General features: G+C 41.7%; 1 protein-coding gene across 1 annotated transcript; it reads left to right on the top strand.

The window, feature by feature from the left end:
- Nucleotides 1-1,185: 1,185 nt before the first annotated feature.
- On the top strand, nucleotides 1,186-9,013 carry LOC118830752 (probable G-protein coupled receptor 141). Its single transcript, XM_036737660.1, has 2 exons — nucleotides 1,186-1,280; nucleotides 8,112-9,013. The coding sequence occupies exon 2, from the start codon at nucleotides 8,120-8,122 to the stop codon at nucleotides 9,011-9,013; it is 894 nt and encodes a 297-aa protein (XP_036593555.1). The 5' UTR covers nucleotides 1,186-1,280; nucleotides 8,112-8,119.
- The last annotated feature ends 16,684 nt before the right edge of the window (nucleotides 9,014-25,697 follow it).

Raw genomic sequence — 25,697 nt, 5'->3', positions numbered from 1 at the left:
TAAAAATCTATCTTGTCCTACAAGAAAGTAAGGGAAAAGGGGATGGGGGGAGTGGGGTGACAGAAGAGAGGGCTGACTGGGGAATGGAGCAATCAGAATATATGCCATCTTAGAGTGGGGGGAGGATAGAAATGAGGAGAAAATTTGTAATTCAAACTCTTGCTAAAATTAATGCTGAAAACTAAAAATATTAAATTAATAGAAAAAAGAAAAAAATACTCACTTGGGCTGAACCAGGTGAATGGTCAGAGGACCAGGGTTCAGAGCTTGATTCTGCTGCTCCCCTTAGGACTAATTTCTCCCCCATTCTGGGCCTCATTTTTCTTATCTTTGAAATCAGGGGGTTGGGCACAAAGGCCCCAGTGATCCTTCCAGCTCTACAATCTTCTAGCAAGAGCTCTTGAACTGTAAGGAGCCCAGGAGGGGATTTCAGAGGGTCCATGAACTTGGTTGAAGAAAGAATCCATGGGGGCAGCTAGGTGGCGAAGTGAGTACAGCACTGGCCCTGGAGTCAGGAGCCTCAGACCCTTTACACATGTACTAGCTATGTGACCTTGGGCAAGTCACTTAACCCCAATTTCCCTACCAAAAACCAAAAAAAAAAAACCCAACGACGAAAAGAGAATCCATCTTTATTTTCCTTCATCTCTGACGGAAATTTAACATTTCCCTTGACTGTTTAAAAGCATTGTTCTGAGGAGTCCATAAGCTTGGCCAGAGCCTTTGGCTTCTGAGTCTCCAGCAGCCACGTGGAGGGCAGCTTTGCAGTAGCGAAGTCCCCTAGACCCTGGGTCAGAACCAGAGAGTTTCTGCTGTAGAAGGCAAGGCTGTGCTCTCATGCAGTAGGGCAGACAAGGTTGTGATAGGAGCTTTACCAGATGTAAATTGTAAACTTTACCATTTGCAAACTGAAAACCAGCCTTGAAGAAACTTGGGACAAGCAGGCTGGGAGCAGAGGGAAGCCCCCCAAACCCTGCTTGGGCAGAGAGACGGAGGGGGGCAGGAAGCACTCGCTCGTTCTTGTGCTGCCGCTGGGTCGGTGAAGGGAGGGTGGCTGAGGGTTTCCGGGCACCAGGCGGGACCAGCTGCGGTGCAGCCCATCCGCCCGAGGCCAGCCCTGCTGACCCTTATCTGGGTAGTCCATCTCAGCAGTTCCACTTGGCCTCTCCCCGCCTCTTCAGTTTCCTGTGAGGCCACCTGCACCTTGGAGCCCATCCTGGGAGGGAAGGGACGGCGCAAAGCCCTTAATTGGAGATCGTGGCTTGGCATCTGGGTGAGAAGTAAGTCCGGAGGGGAGAATGTCAGGAGGGAGACCGAGGCACAAGACTGGGTTTGGTCCTGCAGGCTGGGCAGGCTCTGGGCTCCTGGCAGAGGTTGGTACTGGGTTTGACAGGAAGGAAGGACGTCAGGCTAGCTGGAGCCTTCGCGTTGGGGGTAAGGCTGGGGTGCGCTGTGCAGATAGATGAGCAAGGCTTAGAGCCACCCCCCAACCTCTCCCAAGCACACGGCCCCCTTCCTTACACTGTCGCACACACTCACATGCCCCACCACTTCCTGACACACATATGCCCCTTCCCTTCCTTACACACTCTCTCACTCTCTTTTCGAACACTGCTCTCCATATACTCACATACACACTCAAACATGTGCCCCCTAACACACTCATACTCACACCCCTGCCCCCTACATTTACACACTCACAGACATGCCCCTTTACACATGTTCCCCCTTATACTCAAACATATACTTAAACTCACATATGCTTTATTACACACATGCTTCCCATTATAGTCACACACATACCCCCTACATTCACACACATGCCCCCACCTTATATTGACAAATATATTCACAGACATGCCCCCTCCCTTCCTCTCTCTCTCTCTCTCTCTCTCTCACACACACACACACACACTGCTCCCCATATCTCACATACACACTAAAACATACATGCCCCCTTACATGCATGTACTCACACCTGCCCTTCTATAGTCACACACTCACACACATGTTCCTCCTTATACTCAAACATACACTTAAATACATATATGCTCCATTACACTCACACAGGCGCTTACACAATGTTCCCCATTATACTCACACATGCTCCCTTACATTCACACACATGTCCCCACCTTATATTAACTCACACAGACATGCCTCCTTTGCACGTGCACACACACACACACACACACACACACATACACACACACACACACAACTAATCTGACTCTACTTTAAACCACTGAGCAATCAGGAAATGGTACTTGTACGTGACATTTACTCTCAGGGTCATTCTGAAAGGAAAAAGGAGAAAATGAAATCATAGGATCTCAACCGTGTTATGAAAAGTTGGGAATGCAGTCATGTGCAGGGCCATTCTCTTTTTAAAATTGACCTCACCAGACCAGCTATGTTTAATTTTTCACACAATCAATTTTCAAATAACTTCTAGGTTGGTTGCTTGATTAGATCTTTTTACACCCAGAATCAGATTCTTTTGTGTGCCTCATGCTATACAATGTTTCTGTGGTTTACCCTTGGCACGACAGTCTGTCACAGTCCCAGGGTTATATGCAAAATGTGTCCAACATCAGGAAAGCCAAGGACACTGCCAGTCTGGCATCACAGCTCCCCAGGATGGGGGAGGGGATGGAGTGGGTGAGGACCAACGGTCCGGTTTGCCTATGCCAGAAGGAGACTTGGTTCTCCTTTGGGGAGAAATAAGAGGCTCGTATCACCTTTGGTGGTGGTATTTGATCATCTCTGGGCTGGAGGGTGGGGCAGGTAGACACAGACACACCAAGAGGAAGGCGGTGACTTCCTGAAATTAGGTTTTCACTGGCTGAGGGACCATTAAACTCTTGGCGCTCTGACTTTAGTTACGAGAATTCTCTAGTTCTAGAGAAGTGTCTTTTGGTTCCTTTGCGCTTGCCAGCGGCTTCCTAACAAGAATTCGTAATGTATTTGTCTGCCCTCTAGTGGGAGGAAGGCCGCGGAGTCAAGGAGAAATTCCGTAGCACACCTTTGTTCCGCGGTGAAGAAGCTGTGATCATTTGCCCAGGCATATCATTTCAACATTCATTAAATACCTGCATGGTACCTGAACAAGTGTACACGGTGTTAGGAGCTTAGCGAGATACACAGACCATTCAGACAGGCTCCATGCCCTCAAACATAGAATGAGGAGATGTGCTCAAATATTACAAGTGAACCAGAATGTAGAGGAGCTTGCTAAGTGCTTGGGGAAGTCTGAGGAGGGAAGTCTCATCAATGTTCCTCACCTTCAACATCCCTATAGCCTGAAGAGGACTCAGCTAACGTCCCATGGTAAAGGGTATTGTGCGCATGTGTCACACACACACATGTCACACACACACACGAAGCTATGATATGGAAGAGGTGGAAAAGCAGTCCAAAATCCGCAGTGGCTTCCTGGTGGCTCATGGGGTGACACCTTCCACCTGGTGCTTTAGTCCTACAGGGTGACCCCATCACCTTCCTCAGGACTCCATGACACAAGGCATCATCCTGCACCAAGCCCATCTTCCCTGTAGCTGTCTTCACTCTTCTGCCCCATTCTCTTACTCTTCATACATCCCTCCATCTTCTCTAGGAAGTCTCATGGAGTGACTCCAGTTTACACTTGTCTCTCTCTACTTGGGATTCCAAAAAACACCCAGTCCCTGGTCTAGGACATAAAATTTGGTCCCAACCAGAGAAGGCCCTATGGCAGTCATTATCAGTAGGGGTTGGATTCTAGTTCACCAAACATATTGTAAGCTCCTGGAGGGAAGAGTCTTTCATTTGTGTTCCTGAGAGTCGGTCTCCTATTGTAAGGAACAAAGGAAATGCTCTGGGAAGACTCTTTGGTTGTTGGATGGCAGATACCTCCATCCTCTACAGGATTCAAAGCATTTCCTTTCCTTTTTTTTTGAATCCCTAAAAGTGAAAATCTTTTTTAATTATTTAATATTTCATTTTTCCTAATTGCATGTAAAAACAATTTTAATATTTATTTTCAAATTTTGAGTTCCAAATTCTCTCCCTTCTCTGCCTCACCTCATTGATAAAACAAGCAATTTAACATAGTTTACTCATGTGTAGTCATGTGAAACACATTTCCACATAAGCCATTCTATGAAAGAGAACACAGACAAAAATTCCAGGAAAAATAAAGAAAGTGAAGAAAAAGTATATTTGATCTGCATTCAGGCTCTCCCGTTCTTTCACTGGAGATGGATAGCGCCTTTCATTCCAAGTCCTACAGAATTGTCTTGGTTCATTGTATTGCTGAGAATAGCTAAGTTATTCACAGTAGATCATCATATGATGTTGCTGTTACTGTGTACAAGGTTCTCCTGGCATCAGTTCATGTAAGTTTTTCCAGGTTTTCCTGAGAGCATCCTTCTCCATTACAATCATATACGACAACTTGTTCAGCCATTCTCCAATTGATGGACACCCTCTCAATTTACAATTTTTTGCCACCATTAAGAGAACTGCTATAAATGTTTTTGTACACATAAGTCCCTTTCCTTTTTTTTAACTCTTTGAGATACAGACCTAGTAGTGGTATTGCTAAGTCAAAGGGTTTTATAGACCTTTGGGCATAGTTCCAAATTGCTCTCCAGAATGGTTGAATCAGTATACAACTTCACCAATAGTACGTTAGTGTTTTAATTTTCCCACATCACCTCCAACGTTTGTCATTTTCCTTTTCTATCATATTAGCCAATCTGATAGGTATGAGGTAGTAGTTCAGAGTTGTTGTAATTTACATTTATTTTAATTTGCATTTATCTCATCAATAGCGATTTAGAGCATTTTTATAGATATATAAAGCTATAGATAGCTTTGATTACTTTTATGAAAACTGCCAGTTCATATCTTTTGATGATTTATCAATCAATGGCTCTTACTTCTATAAACTTGACTCAGTTCTCTATAATGTTTGAGAAATGAAGTCTTTGTCAGAGTAACTCACTGTAAATTTTTTTTTCTGCATTAATGGTTAGCAACTATGTATTTCCCTCCATCCTATTTTGCCCCGTTTTTCCTACTCTCTATCTCTCCTTTTACTCCGTCCTTTCTCAAAAGTGTTTTGATTTTGACTTTTGCCTCCCCCAAACTGCCTTCCCTTCTATCAGCTTCCCCTTTCTTTCTCTTATCCCCTTCCCTTCTTACTTTCCTATATGGAAAGATAGATTTCTACACTCAACTGAATATGTATGTTATTCCCCCTTTCAGCCAATTCAGTTGAGAGTAAGGTTCATGTGCTCCCCTCCCCACTTGCCTCATTTTCCCCTGCATTGTAAAATTTCTTCTGTGCCTCTTTTATGTCAGATAATTTATCTCTTTCTACCTCTCCCTTTCCCCTTCTCCCAGTGCATTTTTCTTCTCATCCCTTAATTTTATTTTTTTAGATAATCATACCATCACAGTCAACTCAAACTCTGATTTTTGTCTATATATACTCCTCCTAACTGTCCTCACAATGAAAAAGTTTTTAGGAGTTATAACTATCATTTTTCCATGTAGGAATATAAACAGTTTAACGTTATTGAATCCTTTATGATTTTTCTTTCCTATTTACCTTTTTATGCTTCTTTTTCTTCTTGTATTTGAAAGTCAGATTTTTTATTCAGCTCTGATCTTTTTACCAGGAATGTTTGAAAGTCCTCTATGTCATTGAATATCCTTTTTCCCCCAGAAGCCCTCCTATCCTTTAATGTAGAAGCTTCTAAATCTTTAGTTACCCTGATTGTGGCTTCATGATATTCAAATTGTTTCTTTTTAGCTGTGTGCAATATTTTCTTCTTAACCTGGGAGATCTAGAATTTAGCTATAATATTCCTGAGAGTTTTCATTTGGTAATCTTCTTTCAGGAGGTGATTGGTGGACTCTTTCAATTTCTATTTTAATTTCTGGTTCTAGAATATCGGGGTAATTTTCCTTAATAATTTCTTGAAAGATGATGTCTAGGCACTTTTTTTGAATGGCTTTCAGGTAGTCCAGTAATTTTAAAATTATCTCTCCTGGATCTATTGTTCAAGTCAGTTGTTTGTCCAGTGAGATATTTCACACTGTCTTCTATTTTTTCATTCTTTTGGTTCTGTTTTATTGGGTTTTTTTGATGTCTTATAGAGTCATTACTTTTGACTTGCTCAATTCTAATTTTTAAGGAACTATTTTCTTCAGTGAGGTTTTGTACCTCCTTTTCCATTTGGCCAATTCTGCTTTTCAAGGCATTCTTCTCCTCACTGGATTTTTGTACCTCTTCTCCCAATTGGCCTATTCTGTTTTTTAAGGTGCTATTTTCTTCAGTTTTTTGTGCCTACTTTACCAAGATTTTGACTCTTTTTCCACAATTTTCTTGCGTCATTCTCATTTCTCTTCCCAGTTTTTCTTCTACCTCTCTTATTGATTTTTAAAATCCTTTTTGAGCTCTTCCATGGCCTGAGACCAATTCATGTTTTCCTTGGAGGCTTTTGAATTTGCTGTCTTTTTAAGGGTGTATGTTTTGTTCTTCCTTGTCATCATAGTAACTTTCTGTGGTCAGAATGCTTTTTTTCTGTTTGCTCATTTTTTCCGCCTATTTCTTGACCTTTAACTCTTTGTTAAAGTAGGGTTCTGCTTCCAGGGTGGAGGGTGAATTGTCCCAAGGTTCAGGGGTTTTGTGCAGCTGTTTTCAGAGATACTTCTAAGGATCTATAAATTTTCAGTTCTTCCAAGGTGTTATGATCTAAGGAGAGGTGTGTTTACTATTCTTTTGGCCTGTGCTCTGGTCTGAGTGTGACTACAAGCATTCTTTTCTTCCCTGGAGGTGTAATGAGGATCCTGCTCCACAAACTCTGGTGCCCTAGTGCTCCTCCTTGCCCTGAGACTGCTACCCAGTACTGCAACCCAGATCCACATATGGGCAAAGCGATGGAGTCTTGCCCCCTGAAGCAAAGAGACCCCTGTAACTTCCTTCTGATCAGTTGTTCGACCTCTTTGCCATCTGTGGGCTGAGAGCTTTGGTAGCAGCCACTGATGCTGCTGATTCAGCGGCTCCCAAGGCCTGCTCCTGGTCTACTGGGGCCCAATCTGCAATGGAGTATCCTCTGCTGGACTGTGCTCCACTCTCACTGTGATGCATCAGAGCTTTTTGTTGAACTTCCAAGTTGTCTTGGGCTGGAAAATTGTTTCACCCTGTCCTTTTGTGGGTTCTGCCACTCCAGAATTTGTTTTAGGGCATTATTTAAATGTCATTGGAGGGTTTTGGGGAGAGCTCAGGCAAGTCCCTGCCTTCTCTCCACCATCTTGGCTTTACTCCTAGTTGTTTTCTTTTAATGTATAAAAATCTGTCTCTCCCTGTATTTGGGGTCCAATGCCAAACTGAGGAGGTGTAGTCCCAATTTTTTATGTAATTGGCATTCAGTGCTTACTAAATCAATATGCTTGGCAGTTCAAAGCTTTGTTCCCTCAGTTGTTAGATTTTACCCATCATTCCTGTACAGAAGAGATAATTAGGCCACATAATTAAATTTTTACTTTTCAGCCTAAAATGTTCTTTTCGTGTGTTATATTATTTTGTACATGACATAATTTTAATGACAGTTTTTTGGGATAGAGGTAGTAGCATGGTATGAAGAGAGGACTGGACCTGAATCAGGAAACCAGGTTCAAATACAGAGATTTCCATATCAGGATGTGCTTATATTGATGAAATCACAGCTTGGGGTTAAAAAAATATATAGAAAACAAGTCTGTATAATTTAAATAGTCTTTTAAAAATATGGACTATCCACCAACAGTGAGGTTGATCCAGAGAAAGTGCTAGGACCAAAAAAGTTAGGGAGTGTGTGTATGTGGAGGGGGTTGACTTAGAAATTCCATTCTCTGTGTTCACGCCCACAAATAAACTTCATCTTTGGAAAATCCATAGTCTGTATTATCCATGCTTTGATCCCCTCAAATATTTTAGAAAATCAAGAGCTACCTGCAACTAGATTTGTACTAGCATTACTTAATTCAAACTCCTACAGTTTGTTTTTGTTTGTCTGTTTATTTGTTTTTTCAGAATTGGATATTAATATTTTTAAAAATTTCTTTGGGTATTCCTTTAGGAGAAAACATGGAGATATACAACATAACTATCCAGCCCAGTGTCTCCAATGGAGCCGCGGAAAGCCCAGCCCATTGTGATGACCACTGCAGGAAGGTTTTGGCCACACTCTACAGCATAGTCTTGTTAGGAGGTACAGCTGGTACCATCATAATGTCCCGTGTCTTGTTGCAGAGGAATTCCCAGTCCATCATCACCATCCTCATCGCCAACATCATTGTGCTACATTCCATCCTGCTGGTCAGTCTTCCATTCCGCCTCAGTTACTACTTTCTGTTGGAGTGGAAGTTTGGATGGTTCACCTGCCGGGTCATCAGTAGCATAGTATATATCCATATGTACTTCACTTTTGTTTTCTATGTGACCATCATCGTCCTACGCTTACTCATTTATTTTAAAAAGCTCCCATTGCAGGAATTACAGAAGTTCCATGCAATAGCCTTGAGTGTTGCCATCTGGCTGATGGGAATGCTCATTTTCTCCCTGATTTTTCTGTTCCAGTATGGCACCCACACAGACCCCTCTCAGCATCTCTGTTTTCAGTTCTACGAAGAACTCAGACACACATCGGTGGTTGTCATCAATTACTGCATGATCAGCATTATCATGGTGACGGTCTTGGTCCTCTCCGTGATTCAGTTGGTTGTCATCATGCAGCTCACAAAAAGACTCCGGCCTGGCGTGTTTACACACCAAGAGTTCCGAGCTCATATCAATAGTTTCTTTTTCCTGGTGGTGATTGTTGTTTGTTTCCTGCCACATCACGCCTTTAGGGTTTTCTTCATTCAAGTTTATTTCCAGAATGAAACATCTAAGTTACTTTTGTACAATGAAGTCTGTGTGGCTTTAACGACTGTCTGCTGCCTGGACATGTTGTGCTTCATAGGTGGACTGGTCCATTGAACACTTACTTTAAGCTGCTGGTATTCAATGGTTTTGCCCAAAAGCAGATTCAGTAATGGAGTAGCAGGAAAGACCTTAGCCCTGTCCTCAAAGTAGCTGAAGGCTTTCTATATTGACCCAGCCCAATTGCCCCACAAAGGAGATGGGAGGCAGAATGGCAAATTAAAGAGAATGTTAGTCCCCTGAATTGCTATTAATGACTCACTGTTCACCTGTAAAACCAAATACAACACCTCTGTTTGTCATTAAACCCAGCTTTTCAGGAATGGAATTGTTCCATTTCATACACTCTCTGACCTGGCAAAATTAACTTTTTGTGATGAAATGTATTTTTTTTGCAAGAAAAAAGGTGAAAAGAGTATCTTCCTCCCTACCCCCAGTTTCTCATATCTGCCTTCCAAATTACCATCTATTTTATTTATTCTCTAGACACATATAAAATATGTTATACAGTGCTACTTTATATATTTGCATGTATACATGGGGCTTCACCCTATAGAATGTAAACATTTTTAAGATAACTTTTTTCATATTTTGGATGGCTTATTACTGTTTGTATCTCCGGTGCCTAGCACTCTTGTCTGGTATGTGTTGGGGACTTAATAAATTCTTTGATCATTCCTTAATTGGAGACAAAGCAGCGTCACCAAAACCCAGGAGGGGGAGCGTATTTAGGAGGAAAGGGGGAGTCCACAGTATCCAGTGCTCCAGAGGGGCCAAGAAGAGTGAGACCTGAGAAAAGATGCCCACCAGATTCTGTGATTATGAGATCACTGCAGATGGTTTCAGTTGAATGGTGGAGCTGGAAGCCAGATGTGAAGAGCCTGGATCATGAGGGAGGGCCAGGAAGTGGAGGCAGTGAAGGGCAATAGTGTTTCCTGGTAGTTTGCCTGTATAAGGAAGGTCAGTGGAAGGTCCTTCGACCTCACTACAATCCGTAGTCACCAAAGAACCATTCTTGTTTCTCTCCGTGTCTAGCAGATTGTGACAGTCCTTCCCAATGTAACAGAATCTCAATCCCTAACCACTTTTAAAAACAACCTTCTGATTTGGTCTGCCCTTACCCGATGCCCCAGACAACCAGTCTTGCTTCTAGCCCAGCCCTCACAGCCACCACCTGGGGCGGCAGTACCTTTGGAGGAGCCAGTCATCCCCACCAAACGCCAACTTGCTGCTACACGTCGGGCAGGCCAGCCTCGCTGAGCAACAGAGTATCCTGAGAAAGGAAGGAAAAGGAAAAGGAAGCCCTGGTCATCAGCGTCCCAGTGGCTTCACATCAGAAACTCACAGGATTTTATCGGTGGAAATGTCATTGAAGAATGAAGAGGCCACCTCCTCCCAGAGAGCCGTTCCATGTAACAAATAGTATTTTTGGAGAGAAAAAAAGAACTCAGCACAGCTGATGGATATGTTGAAAATGTCCAGAAATCTATGTGATGCGTAACGCCTTTGGTGCCCGCTTCCACGAAGGAGTGGGTTGGGGGTGTCTTCTCCTAGCTTCGTTTAATTCTTGTTTGATCTTTCTAATTTTGTGACGTTTACTTTTGACTTTTAGGGTGTGTGGTTATTCTTTCCATTTACATTCTATATTTTATTTTTGCCTCTGCTCACTTCATTCTGCATTAACTCAAAAGTGCTGCTAAAATATTTTGGAGTATGTGAGGACTTTTCTTTACCAATGTCTTCCTTTGGTCATATATCCGGTAACAGAGTCTCTGGTTCAAAGACATTTTAGTCACTTTATTTGCAATATTCCAAATTCCAGAATGGTTGTCCCATTTTACAGCTCCACTGACAATGCACTAGTGCACCTATCGTTCCACAGCCCCTCCAGCATTGACTGTTGTCATTTTTTATCTTTTTGCCAATTTGGAGGGTGTGAGGTAAAACCCCAGGTTGTCTTAATTTGCATTTCTCTTATTAGTGATTTGGAGCATTTTTATGCAGTTGTGAATACTTTCTAATTCTTTTAGGAACTGTTTGTTCCTATCCTTTGACCCTTTATCTATTGGGGAATGGCTATTACTAATGCATACACATATACATAGATATGTATGTGTGTGTATAAATATACACATATTTACTCACATTTATTTATCTGTTTATTTGTTGTTTATATAACTCAGATATCTAAGTTCCCTTCTACCACTTATATCTGTGGTTTGTCTTTTGCTACAGGAAAAGGCTGACTACCTTTTCTAGTTCTATTTGCTGAGACTGACATGTTACAGGCCAATTCTTGCATATGAGATATCGTATTGTATATCCTACAGCCCTTTACTTCCCCCTTCCCCCGTGCATCTCTCCGCTGTCCAATCCAAAGCCTAGATTATGTGCCAAAAGCTGATTTGTAAGGCAATTGCTTGGCATCTAGTAGGCTGTCTCCCATAGAAGCAGTGGTGTCAATAGTGGCTTCCTTCTCAGTCTGGGATAGTAATGATACCGTATTAGGCACTTCATGTATGTTTGGAGAATGAATGAACCACAATGACCGGAACAAGTGGAGGGGATGCGGGACATAGGAAGAGGCAGAGAGGTAGTTCAACTGTGGAGCCAACATCTGAGGAAGGACAATGATGAGTGTCCAGAGCCAGGCAGCCAGGATGGAGAAGGGCCCAGAGTCCATGCCACATGAGCGTGGTTGGCGCTGGGGATACAAGGGCAAAGAATAAATCATTCTCTACTTTCAAGGAGCTGACATTTCCGCATTTGTGATGGCTTATATGGCCTCTGAGGCCCTTTCCGACTCTTGAGATTCTGGGATTCTAAGTCACCTTTCTATGTCTAGATCTCAAGATCAGCCAAATTCATCTATGTCCCTACCTTCTGTGATTCTCATCCTTGGGCTCAGTTCAGAAGGTTGGGTGTATTCATGGTCTCAGGTGGATGGGCTCCTGAACCCTGTCACTCAAGGGAAATGTAGAAAGAACTTAGCCCCCCTGTCTTGTGGTCCCAAAACTGTGCCCTTGGGCACTCAATGGGATTTCCTTGAAACTCTTAGGCTTTCTTTGGCCTGACAGCTCATGTTCAAGTGAACACCTGGGTTCAAGAATTTCTAGAAAACTGGAACTTCGGGTGACAGCCCAACCATGAGCGTTACCATTATGTGGTGTTGGCAGTAGGCCAACAAAGCATACACTCACGTGTGTGTGCACATGGTATATGATAATATAAGCAGACAAAAGATCGTTCCCATGGATGCAAAATTCACTCAGGATGAGGAGAAGGGAGACACGTTAAGGAGGAGACATACTCAAAGTTGGGGCTCAGGTGGCAAAATGACCTAGCTTAAGAATGGGTTTACAGGGGAGAAGAGGTGCCAGGTACAGGACGTGGTTTTCCCAATCAGACTCAGATGTAGCAGACAAGCTCTCGGGGTCCTATACTGATGGCAAGCTTGGATGAAGCTCACATAGGGGCACAGTAACCCAAACTGAGGGAGGATCTAACATCTGAAGAGGAAGAAGGAAAATGACTCAAGGCCCTTGCATCAGGTCAAGAGTTCATCCACAGTAGTCAATGACTATAGTAATCTACTATTTGATAAACCTGAAGACTCCAGCTTCTAGGATAAGAACTTGCTATTTGACAAAAACTGCTGGGAAAACTGGAAAAGAATATAGCAGAAACTGGGCATCGACCAATATCTTACACCATTTACCAAAAAAAAGTCAAAATGGATTCAAGTTTTGATATAAAGGCTGATACTACAAGCAATCTGGGAAAGCAGGGAATCATTTACCTGTCAGATTGATGGATAATGGAAGAATTTATGACCAAATGAGAGAGAGAACACAAAATGCAAAATGGATAATTTTGATTACATTAAATTGAAAAAGTTTTTGTACAAACAAAGCCAATGCAACCAAGATTAGGAGGGAAGCAGAAAACTGGAAAAGAATTTTTACAATCAATGTCTCTGATAAAGGCCTCATTTCTACCGTATATAGAGAACTGAGTTAAATTTATAGGATTACAAGTCATTCTACAATTGATAAATGGTCAAAGGATATGAACAGGCAGTTTTCAGAGGAAGAAATTAAAGATATCTATAGGCATATGAAACAATTCTTGAAATCACTACCGATTAGAGAAATGCAAATCAAAACAACCCTTAGGTACCACATCTCTCCTGTCAGATTGGCTAAAATGACAAAACAGGAAAATGATAAATGCTGGAGAGGATGTGGGAAAATTGGAACATTGTTACATTGGTGGTGGAGTTGTGAACTGATCCAGCCATTCTGGAGAGCACTTTGGAACCATGCCCAAAGGGCTATAAAAATGTTCATACCCTTTGACCCAGCAATACGACTTCTAGGGCTGTATCCCAAAGAGAGCATACAAGTGGGAAAAGACCCACACATACAAAAATATTTTTGTGGTGGCAAAGAACTGGAAATTTCAGGAATGTCCATCAGTTGGGGAATGACTGAACAAGTTGTGGTATATGAATGTAATGGAAATACTATTGTGATGTAAGAAATGATGAGCATGTGGACTTCAGAAAACCTGGAAAGACTTTTAAGAACAGATGCTGAGTAAAGTGAGCAGAATCAGGAAAACATTGAACAGTTACAGCCACGTTGTGCAATGACTAACTTTGATAGACTTGGCTCTTCTCGGCAATAGAAGGTTCAAAGACAGCTTCAAAAGATGTAGGATGGAAAATGCTCTTCACATTCAGAAAAAAGAATCATGGATTCTGAATGCAAATTGAAGCAAACTGTTTACTCTCTCTCTCTTTTGTGTTTTTTTTTGTTTGTTTCTTCTCTCTCATGGTTCATTCCATTGGTTATAATTCTTTGCAACATGACTAATGTAAAAATATGTTTAATGTGATGATATATGTAGATCTTATATTGTATTGCATGCCATCTTGACGAGAGGGGAAGCGAGGAGGGGAGGAAGAGGGAGAAAATTTGCAACTCAATAGCTTGGGGAATTGAATGTTGTAAACTAAAAATTAATTAATTAATTAATTAATTTTTTAAAAAAGAGCTCATCCGGTCCAAAAGCCATCAGCTTTACTGTCCTGACCCAGAATTGTCAGTGGCAAAGCACAGATTGTCTCTTCTGCCTCCATGCTTTCATGGGTGCTAGACCTCTTGGCCTGAATGGCTCTGTATTGGACTTGTACCGTTACAACTATAACTGACATCAACAATATAAAGTGTCCAGTTGATTCACCCTGGGAGGAAACCATCTCTCCGCTGCCTCAGCAGGACAGGAGGGGCTCACTTCCACCCCGCCCCAGTGGATTCTCCAGCCACACCTGGAGTTTGTTGGTGGGGTTGCACATAGGGGCTCCTACTTTGATCTCTTTGCTATGGATTGCTGTGTTTTAAGTCTGGTTTCTTTAAGTTCAAGGCTACGTTTGTAAAATATTGTAATTGATGTGACTTTAAAAATAAATAAATAAATGATATACAACCAACATCACTAAATTAAACAAGTTACGCATGTGGGGAAAACAGTGATTTTGATGCTGACAGGAATGTGGGATAAAACTCTCAGCTCCATCTCAACCCACCAGCCTCACCAAGTGAAGATCTAGGGTAATTTGCATAGGACCAATGCCAGTGTCCAGGGGTATGATGTGAAATAAGCTGCGTTTTCTTTTCCTAAACCAAACAGCAGGTGGTGCAGAAGGAGTTATAGCCGGGAGCAATTATGGCAGCTGACAAGAAGATTGACTTGAGCTAAGGGCTTTTACTGGCTAGGCAGCTGTGGCCTTCAGAACTGGAACAATCCTGTGGCTATGGGATAGATTGTCCTGTGTCGGGAGAAGTCCACGTGGCAGCTGCAGTTCAGCAAATGACCAGCAGATGGCAGCCCTTGGCAGAGAACTGGCCCATGGCATCACCATGGACATTGACCCCTTGTACCTAGTGGTGGCGCAGCTTTCAGGCTGCAAAGAAAGGAGACCAGACAGTGACCTGTGCAGTTCTGCGGGAGCCCAGCAAGGAGCAGCCCTAGAAACTGCTCGTACAACATATCATTTAGGAATTAATCAAGGCCAGTGTAATCCAAAAGGAAAGATGAAGGAATCTTCAAACTTGAAGTCAGTGACTTTGAAATCAATTACTTGCAAAAGTATAAAGCAGAGAAACTGGCCCAAAGCATTATTTATGGCATTAAGATCTCGTAGATGCTCAGCAAATATCTGTCAGATGAATGAACATGGCGCCTTTCAGCTGCGATGTGGCAGAGGCTCATCTCTGTGGTCACAAGCAGGGCCAGTTGGCAATTCCCACCAATTGATGCTTCCTGTTGCCAAATCCTCAAGGAGAACCTGTGGGCTGAGTGGCATCTCTCTTCTGGTCTCCTCTGTAGTGAGAATGTAAAGGTTGATGGGATTCACTTCCTGCAGTATGGCGACTCGTGGCCTGTCATTGGACGTGATCTCACTGTGGGAGCAGAGCAGGACAGGAGGAGGTGTACAGTCTGGCCCGCCTTTGGGAAGTCACCAAGGTTTTTCATTGTTCTCAAACTTGTTCAAAACTGTTCTCCTGATATTGATCTATAATTGGGACTCATGGGTCACAAGGGTTGAGGTTGATCTCCAGAAGGGCCATTAGGGTGTGTGGTGGGTGCAAGCATCTGCAACATGTTAGAGAAGATCAGCGATGGAGGGAAAATCCTGTAAAGGCTGTCTTCAAATGTCTGAGCCAAAAAGAAGCAAGGCCAGTCCTGGGGCCAGAAGGAGCGATGACCGATAAACTGAACTCTTAGTATTCTTGTGACATCAAGGGGATAGGAGGAAGGCCCAGAGCATGTTGGGTGAACCTCCTGAGGTGATCTGATGGGAAAGACATAGAAAAGAGACAGACTGGATGGGCCGCATCTGCATCGTGGGTGAGAACACTGGCCCTGCTGAGATCCCCAAACCACTAGAATGGTTCGAATAGAAGAGTATACACTTAGTAAGTTAGAACTTGCATTCTGGTTGTCTGTCTTTCCTGCTAACCTGGAAAGGTCTAGGGGCCAAGGGCCATTTTTATCTCTGCTTTTTATCTTTACATTCGTAGTGGACAGTAAGGCCCAAAGGAGGTTCTGGATAACTGTTGTATCGTGTTGAATCGGGCAGATGGCCCTTGATCTTGAGATCTTCCTCTTCTAATGGGCCCAGCTCTCTGGTTTTAAAAATATTCCCAGTCCAGTTGTTAAAAAGTCCTTTCTGCCTTATGTTAGTGGAGAAGTACGATGCATGGAAAGCAGGTGCCTTCATCTCTGGAGCCAGTGTGCGTGATCTCATCTCCTCACAATTACCAAAAACAGATGGCTATCTTTTCTTGGCTGGTGCATTCCAGTTTCCAACCTGCAGGAAGCCTCTAATTTGGGGGTATTTGCAGAGCCCAGATGAGTGATCCACCATGAGCCAGTGATTCTTTAGTTTGCTGGCTGTAGCCAAGCTCAGCTCCTTCATGATGACCATCCTGCAAGTACCCACTCAGGGGAGCAACTGTTCCACAATCCTGCCACCCCAGCTTTGCAAGAGGAGAATAGCATAAATGGCACCTGGGAAGACTGCTCTGGATGGGGAAAAGCTGCTCTCACAGAAGGTCTAGCTAGGAACTTGAGTTAGGAAGAAGTTGAGAGTTAGAAAAGGAGGGAAGAAAAGTGAATTCTGAAGTTGGAGCTTTCTCAGATGTCAACAGTGATAATGGGGGAAAAGGAACAAATGCTCATGGAAAACCTGGGCTTGGTAGGATGTCAGGAGCAGCACACCATGGGAGAGGCATCTTGGAGACAAAGCATGAGGAGACTTGGGATGAGCCGGGAGCTGAAAAGAAACCCTCACTTCCTCCTTGTGCTGAATGGAGAAGGAGCAATCAGGGAGGTCCCCTCAGCTGCTGGTGCCTTCCCCTCCTTTCCCATACCATTTGACCCTCCACTCTATATCTATCTTGTAGGAACCTAGCTGTTTGCACATGGTCTCTCCCACTAGAAAGGGAACTCAACCGTGTTTTTTTTTTTCTTTTCAGGGTATCCATGGTACTTAGTGCAGTGCCTAGCACATGGTAGTCAATCAATAACCATTTATTAAGTCCCTACAATGTGTCAGGTACTATGCTAAGCTCGAGGAATAAAAGAAAGGCAAAGGACAGCCCGTGCCATTGGAGAGGTCACAGTCCGATGGGGGAGACTGCATGCACACAGTTAGGGAGTGCAGGATAGATGGGGAATCATCAACAGAGGAGGGTACTAGAATTAAAAGGGCTTGTCAAAGGCTTCCTGTAGATGGTGACATTTTATCTGGGAATAATAGGGAAGTCAGGAGGCAGAGGTGAGAAGAGCATCCCAGGCATGGGGGGGCAGTCAGCTAGAGGAAACACCTGGAGCTGAGAGATGGAGGGTCTTGTAGGAACGCAGTAAATGCACACTGAAGCTAGGTAGGATCTTGGTCAAGTCACTTAACTCCCTTGTGCACTGAATTAACAATGTCATAGGAAATTGGGAGGATCTCTTTGAACTGATAGAGAACAAAATGAGCAGAACCAGGAAAACAATTTATACAATGAAAACTTTATAAGGAAAAACAGCTTTGAAAGGCTTGAGAATTCTGATGAATGTAGTGCTCACCCATGATTCCAAAGGACCAAAGACGAAGCATTCTAGCCCCTTCCGAGAGAGGGGATGCCCTCAAAATGCTCACTGACAAATATATTGTTGGATGGGGTCAATGAGGAAGTTTGTCTTTGATTCATTATTCTTATTTGTTATGAAGATTTTTTTCTTTTCTCTTTTGGTGCTCCATTGTGGGAGGGAGTGAGTAGAAGATAAAATAAATGTCGCCTGGGAAAAAAAGGAAGTAATATGTTGAATTTCTTATTTAAGTTTTCAAAAGAAAGCTGCACATAATAAAGAGTCATTCTTTCACATACGTGCCCCTTTATTTCCTACTTTATATGTGGAAATACTTTTTTGGTGTTTGTTAAATCAGAATAATTAAATTAAAAATTTAAATATTAAAAAGAATTGCTCATTGACCTGAGAGCAAAGGATTGTGGATGTGCTGAAGTAGACAGCTGGAGACTTTGTTCTTTCTTCCTGTCTTTTTTAGACTAGATGAAGCTGTGAAGAAATCATAGCCCACAAACCTCAAATACTCCAGGCTTACTTAGTACTCACTTTCATATCTGCTCCAGCGTCAGCTGAGTTTATTTCTGGTTCATCCGTCTTGATGGTCTTTGCTTATTATTTCCAATTAAAATCATCTCATTTATTAATATTTTCACTCAGCAACAGCCCCCTCTGAGACCATCAGGGAAATGCCAGCTTGTCCAAGGGGAAGACGGCTTTCCGTCGCTGCTGACCAGCAGAAGCTCCTTGTCCACACTCCCTGAGGGACTTCAGAACGGAGGTGACCTGAATCTCTTGCATGAAGTAGGTCATGAGTGAACACCACCCGGAAGCAAGTGGGGCCAGAAGCTCCGGATGGTGTTCGGGGTGGGCAGATTCTGAACTGTTGCAACGTCCATCAGTAAATAAGCTTTGTTTAAGCACCTACTATGCGCTCTGTGCTGAGTACCGGAGAAACAAAGAAAGGCAAAAACTGGTCCCTGTCCTTGGTGAGCCCACCTTCTTGGGGAAACAGCATGCAGATAATCCGGTATATACAAGACATATGCAGTGCAACTGGGAGGGGTATGGGAGGGTTGGCACCAGCGGTGGGGACCTGAGGAAGGCCTCCTGTAAAAGGTGGGACTTGAGAGATTCCTGAAGGCATTTGGAGCTTGGGACGTGATCGTTCTGAAAAGCCCTGGCGCCGGCGGGTGAGGGGGTGAGACTAATGAAGGGGAGCGGTCCATCAAGAGACGTTTGTTAAAAGCCTTCTTTGGGGAAGAGCTGAGTCTGAATGCAGATTGTAACACACTGTTGTTCACTTTATGTTTTTATGGGGTTTTTTGTCTGTGTTTTCTTCCACAGTACAACTAATATGGAAATATGTTTTGCATGATTGTACAGCTATAATCTGCATTAAATTGCTTCCTCTCTGGGGAGTAGGTGGCAGGAAAGAATTGGGAACTCAAAATTTAAACAAAAAAAAGGAATGTTAAAAATTGGTTTTACATGTAACCGGGAAAAAATAAGGAATTATTCGTAAAAGAAACCTCTGTGCCAAGCATTGGGCTAAGTGCAGGGGATACAAAAGAAGGCAAGAGACAGACCCTGCCCTCAAGAAACTCCCAGGCTAATGGGGGAGATCATAAGCAAACAGCCAAGCTCAAACAAGCTATATACAAGATAAATAGGAAGGTGTTAAGAAAGGGAAGGCACTGGAGGGCTTGGGAAAGCCTTCCTGTAGAAGAAGAGAGAAGCCCGGAAGGTGTGAGTAGGCAGAGATGAGGAAGACAAGCGGTCCCGGAATGGAGGTGGGTGGGAAAGACAGACATAATGCCGGGAGAAGAGAGGGAGGGTGTTGTTTGTGGAACGTCAGGGAGGCCAATGTCACCCGATGGAGAGGGCTGGAAAGAGTAGTGGCGGGGTTACGAAGACCTTGAATGCCAAACACAGGGTTGTATATTTGGTTGTATTGGTGATAGGGAGTCACTGGAGTTTAATGAGGAAGAGGAGGCTCTGGTAGAAGCTAGGTGGTAATGGAGAAAGGAAAAAAGGACTCCCCTCTTTCTACCTCCTGAGAGGCCTGGCTCAACTCTGTTGGACCCTATGTCCTGAAGGCCAGATTTATCATTTTAAAAAAGATCGTCCTTTTAACAGCCTTGAGTTATAATGAAGCAATTTGGCTGTCTCATGGAATTTGTGATAATGGCCCTTTCCTGATGGTCGTTTTCTCTCCCTCATGAAAGTCATAGGAATGTAGAGATAGAAGAGACCTTAGAAACACTTAATCTAAGAGTCCTGTTTTATAGCTGAGGCAATGTAGGCCTAGTGAGGTCTAGAGAGTCGTCTGAGGCACACGGAGAGTGACAGTATGAGGACTGAGGGAGAGGATGCTCTCCTGGGCATTGAAGGAATTGTTGGACACATCTTAGTCAGTTTCGGGTACCACTCTACAGAATTTGTTTTAAGGAAAAATAAGAATTAAATTCTGTAAAATTTTCAGAGGTAGATATCACTTAGATCACTTTTCCCCTGAAGAGTGATAGGTGTATTATATAAGTGCAATGAAAGAAGGCAGCTAGCTTGAAAGTAATCACAGAGTGGAGAAAATAAATTTGTATTCGGTTTGCATTTTAAATTTATCTGAAGCCTAAATAGCTGCCTCTTATTAACCCCTCCTTGATAATGAGAAGAGAAACGCTTGTTTAAGAGCAACTTTAAAATGAGTAAAATTTAATTAAGGAACGGAAAGGGGAGGTGCCAGGACCTAGGAATGTCTTTTGGGAAGGCTGAAGTAGAACTTTCAAAGCTTTATGTAATAGAAGCAAAGTCATAAAAGAAAATTAGAAAGAAACCATGCATTTGTAAGCTCGTAGGAACCCCACAAGGTAGCAGCATTACAATTCATCGGGGTTGTGTAAAATTTTGTGCTAAATTACAAAGGAGAAATACAATGAGTGAAGATGGGTTATGTAGATAGTTTGGGATATGAGTAGGAAATACAGGACTCTGCCCCCAAAGGCCATTCCAGGCACATATTTCCCTGGTTTTTAAACTCCCATGGGCTTGTAAAGCAAGAGGATGGAAGTTTGAGGCTACCACTTCTACATTTTCCCCCGTTTTCCCCCCAGGGATGAAACTTATAAGGTTCAGGGAAAGAGAAGTTGGGACTAGGTTATGAACACAAAAAGGGATCGATTTGGCTCTTTGGGGGGAAATAAATAAAAAAGTTTATGGAAAGGTGAAAGTACTGCTGTTAATCTTTGAAAATGAGCTAATTGTTAACTCTGGGGTCTGAATTTTAAAGTGCAGGTGCCTAATAGCCCTCGGAAAATTGAGATTTTGATTTCGTGGTGGTAAATCCAGATTTGATTTGGTTGAAATTTGTCCTGTAACTAAATTATGATATGGTGAAATGCGTTCTCCTATTACTTGTGTATCAAATGCAGAAAAAAATGCTGAAAAAAATGCAGGGAAATCTGAGTTACCTTCTGGTCTCAGAAATTTATCAGCTGTGTGATCTTAGGCATGTTATCTGGTCTAGAAAGAGGAACATCATAAAGGTACCCACCTCTCAGGGTTGTTGTGAGGATTAAAATGATCTAATGACTGTGGAGCACTTGATGCAGTGCCTGGCATATGGCAAGCACCATGTAAATGTGGACTCTTTCTAGTATTATTTCTGTTATTGGATCTAATTGGTCCACACAGGATAACTCTATGCAGCTCTATGCAGCCACAGGATAACTCTATGCAGCTCTATGAAGCTCTATCCAACAGGATAACTTTAGATGTGATTCATATAAAATGCCAAAGGTGATAAAGTAAAGGATATATTTTTAGATAGGATAATTTGGAAATGCTTTTAGCTGAATTGACACCATTTGACTGGTAATATTTTATTTCATGTTTTAAATATATGGTATGTACTGTGCATGTTATTATTGTATTTTTTTCCCCTTATATTGTGAAATGCTGTGGGAAATCATTGTATCAAAAATGGTGTTAGAAAAATAACTTCTCTTTTAATCTGTAAGCTGTTAGATTATGAATTGAGCTGGTAAAAGAATGTGATAAAAATAGATTTTTGAAAACAAATATTTCATGGGATATATTTTGTTTTAAGATATAATAATTTACTGTTTTGGGGCAAAGTTGCACAGATCCTTTAAGATGTCCTCATCTGTGAGGCCCCTCGAGACTTTGTGTTCAGGCAGAGTCATAAGATCTTTTCAGCCCTTCTGCTGCAAAACTAAAAATACTGAAGTTTGAGAATTTAGAACCAAAAAAATAGGATCCCCTCTTCCACTCCTTGTCAGAGGGGGAGAGAGGACTTGCAAGTTTACTATAATAAAGAGTGAGCTTTCCCTTGAAAGTTTTTGGCACTCACTTATAAAAATTAAGAAAATGTATAGGGTGGTTTAGAGTTGTAACTTCAATATATTAATATGAGTCAACTGTCAGGTATTTACTGTATGTCTGAAACCCTAAGATGTGGTTAGTTTTAATTTAGAAATATGGGACACATGAGATATAACTGTTAGAGAAACATGAGAAAACTAATACTATCCAAACCCTAAGTTATGGTTAGTAAAGTGCTGCTATTTGAGGTAAAAACTCTTGGGACTGTATTATTGTTTTAAATTTTGATTATAGTGATGGTTGTCTGCATTGAAGCCAACAGTAGGAAATGGCGTGTGCTGCAGTCTGAGAACTGCTAGTCTGTCACTGGGAAAAGTTGAGGGAATGACCTTAGCATAGTTTAAGGTTTCTCTTTACTCAAGTTTCCCTTTCTGAACATGACGTTTCTCTGTCTGGTTAATACTGAGTCTAGCTTTTAATACCCCATGAATAATATAGAACTTTACTACATGATTGATTGTCAGATGTGACATGTCTGGAATCAAACAGAGAGATAAGGGAGCTAATATGTCCTGTGATAGAATATGTCGGGTCACCTATGCCCTCAAGGGGACAAATCTTGACATTATTACAACTATGTCCCTCCTTTTTCTTTTCGTAACAAATTTCTATAAGCAGGTCAGGTGAGCAGTAAAAGTTTTATAAGTACAACAGTGAATCTATTAATTGATAGATTGATAGTGGAACATCTCTGAGTTGTTATAATAGGATGCAAATATGAAAAATTTTACAATTTTGATCTGTACTTGTGGTCAAATTATAATATAGAATACCATCCTCCTAAGGGGGGAGTTAGACAAAGTAATAGGACAAAGATGTAATGTAAAACTTTTTAATTAAGTGGAATAGTAAATTTTGATAAAGCAACAGGATTAGACTGTTTTCTTTAAGAACTATAAACATATGTATATGATTGACGTCCAAATGTATCTAGTATGGAAATTCAGACTTTGATTAGGTTTTAGTAATAAGTTCTCAAGATTGCATTATGGATTTTACATAGAAAATTATAGAGGGCTAGCTCTAAGAAAGTCCATTCTGGGATAAAATACTCCAGAGGCCTGTTCTTGTCCTTGGGCTGATAACTCGGCACGTGGGCTCTCCATCCCTCCCTCGGCATGCACGTGCTGCTCAGGATGAAGGTTCTTCAAGCCTCCTCAGTACACACATGCTCTCTCAAAAAATCCCCATGGCACACACGTGCTAAATACCACCTGTGGGCTATTTACAGCAAAAGGGGAACAAAAGCAGGAGGAAGTCATGCATTATGCAAATGCCTCGCACGTGGATTTGTTGATTCTGCTTGCCTAAAAGGTATATAAGCCCTGTCCCTCAGTTAAATAAATGGAGCTGTTCTTTACTCTCCCTCTTGGCCTGTGTTTTGTGCTTTGCGGCATTCGGCCATCTCTGGCCATTTCGGCACCACAGCTGCTGGCGGCAGAAAATTGCATTGATAATTTCAAAGATAATGAAATTATTTTCCTCTTGTAATGTATCTTATAATTTTAAAAGTTTACAAGTTAGAAATTTTTTAACATTCTTGTATCAGGTATAGGGCTTAAGTAAAGATAAAGACAAGTAGTATATCTTTTGAAAAGCACCAGCATGTGTTTGGATTGATTTCCCTTTCAAGGGAAATGACAGCCAGCTGTTTCACTTCTGATGGTATAATTAAAACAAAATATATTTATAAAAAAAATTCCCTGACATTTCAGGTTTGTTAAACCAAATTTAAGAGATTATACTAAATTCTATTAAGTCTTGTTACTGGCAAATTTTAGGAGAATTTTTTAGTAATCCATACAAGTGACTCTGAACCAAAGAAGCAGATCCCCCTTCAGAGCTACCCTGAGAATGAGACCTATTCCATAATGTCCAAGAGATGATGTTTCCAGGAACTGATGACTACATGAGACAACCACGACTGAAGACAAAATGGGATGATTAAATGGACTTTGAGAGTGGGATAGTAGAATACAAGGAGACTTGGTGTTATTTAATATTGATGGTCATCTTGCTATCGCTTTGGCCTTTTGTTTCATGGTGTTTATGTTTGTTGGAGATTTTTTGGTTACCTTGGTGACATGTAAATCTCCCCTCTCAAAATTAGTCCATTGGGAGACCTCTAAGTAGTTTGTAGATCTGTAGCCTGACTTAATTTACCTGTAGAATCTCTTTAACAAGGTTTTTATATCATTCTTACTGTTCTTAGATTCTGTGTTAGCTGCTGACTAGGCTTTGTGAGAAGATGTTCTCCAGTGGTCTTTTCTTAGTATATGATGGTGAGAATGAGCACATTAAAAACCTTATAAATTTGGCTTATAGATAAGTGATACATGGGAGGAGTGCGCTAGCCCTTACCCATGAATCAATGGGGGAACTGAGTGAACCACATTGACTCCATCTTGTGACTCAATTCTGGAGTAGTTCAGTTCCCTTTCTCTTGAATTATGGGTGTAGTCAAATGTCTGTCTTGTGGGAAAACTGTATTCAGTTATGGGAATTGTGGGAAAACTTTATTGCATTGTTTGAACCTAGTCCTGCATGGCTGGGAAGCTAGACCACCTCTTCCTGCTACTTAGAAACCATTCACTGGGGACTAGGTTATGCTGACCAGAAACCCAGTCAGATCCAAAGAGTGATGCAAGGAGTTTTCTCACAATTACACATCTCAAGCAATCCATATGTCTTACCTGAAACCTGACCTTGTGCCAGCCATTTAATTACTGCCTCCTTGTTCTTTTTATTGAATATAGACATGAAAGGGAGGGGCTCACATCTTTTTTTCTGATTTCAGGGACCTGCACCTGTTCGTTCCTCCCCTCTCAATCTTTCATCCAATTAGAAATCAGATTACCTAATCGCTTGTATTTTGGTTTATATCCTGTTAATTGTTTTCTTTTAATGCATAAAAAACTATCTATCCCTGTATCTGGGGTCCAGTGGCAAGCTGAGGAAGCCTATTCCCGATTTGTTATGCAATTGGCATGCATTGCTTAATAAATCAATATGCTTGGAAGTTCTCTCAGTTATTAGATTTCACTTATCATTCCTGTGTAGGAAAAGAGATAATTAGGCCACGTAAGTCATTATTTACTTTCCAGTCTAAAATTGTTTTTTCCTGTATTAGTTAATTTTGGACATGACATAATTTTAATAACAGTTTCATGGGGAAGAGGTAGCATGATATGAAGAGAGGACTGGACCTGAATCAGGAGACCAGGTTCAAATACAGGGATTTCCATATCAAGATGTGCTTATATTGATGGAATCACAGTTTTGGGCTAGAAAAAAAACACAGAAAACAAGTCTGTCTAGTTTAAATAGTCTTTTAAAAATATGAACTATCCACCAATAGTGAAGCTGATCTAAACAAGGTGCTAGGACCAAAAAGGGGGTGTGTGCGTGCAGGGGGAGTTGACTTAGAAATGAACTTAGAAATTCCATTCCGATGTCCATAAGACAGGACTATGTTCATGCCCACAAATAAACTTCATCTTTGGAAAATCCATTGTCTATATTATCCATGCTTTTGATCCCCTCAAATATTTTAGAAAATCAAGAGCTGCCTGCAACTAGATTTGTCCTAGCATTACTTAATTCAAAACTCCTACAGTTTGTTTGTTTGTTTATTTTCAAAATTGGATATTTAAAATTTTTTAAAATTTCTTTGGGTATTCCCTTAGGAGAAAAC

This window comes from Trichosurus vulpecula, chromosome 9, assembly GCF_011100635.1.
Source record: "Trichosurus vulpecula isolate mTriVul1 chromosome 9, mTriVul1.pri, whole genome shotgun sequence".
NCBI classification, from domain to species: Eukaryota; Metazoa; Chordata; class Mammalia; order Diprotodontia; family Phalangeridae; genus Trichosurus; species Trichosurus vulpecula.
Note: the sequence above shows the minus strand (reverse complement) of the source record. Positions and strands in the feature narration are given on the sequence as shown.

Excerpts from the sequence above, each read along its gene's own strand:
- LOC118830752 (XM_036737660.1), top strand. The coding sequence starts at position 8,120 with ATGGAGATATACAACATAACTATCCAGCCCAGTGTCTCCAATGGAGCC.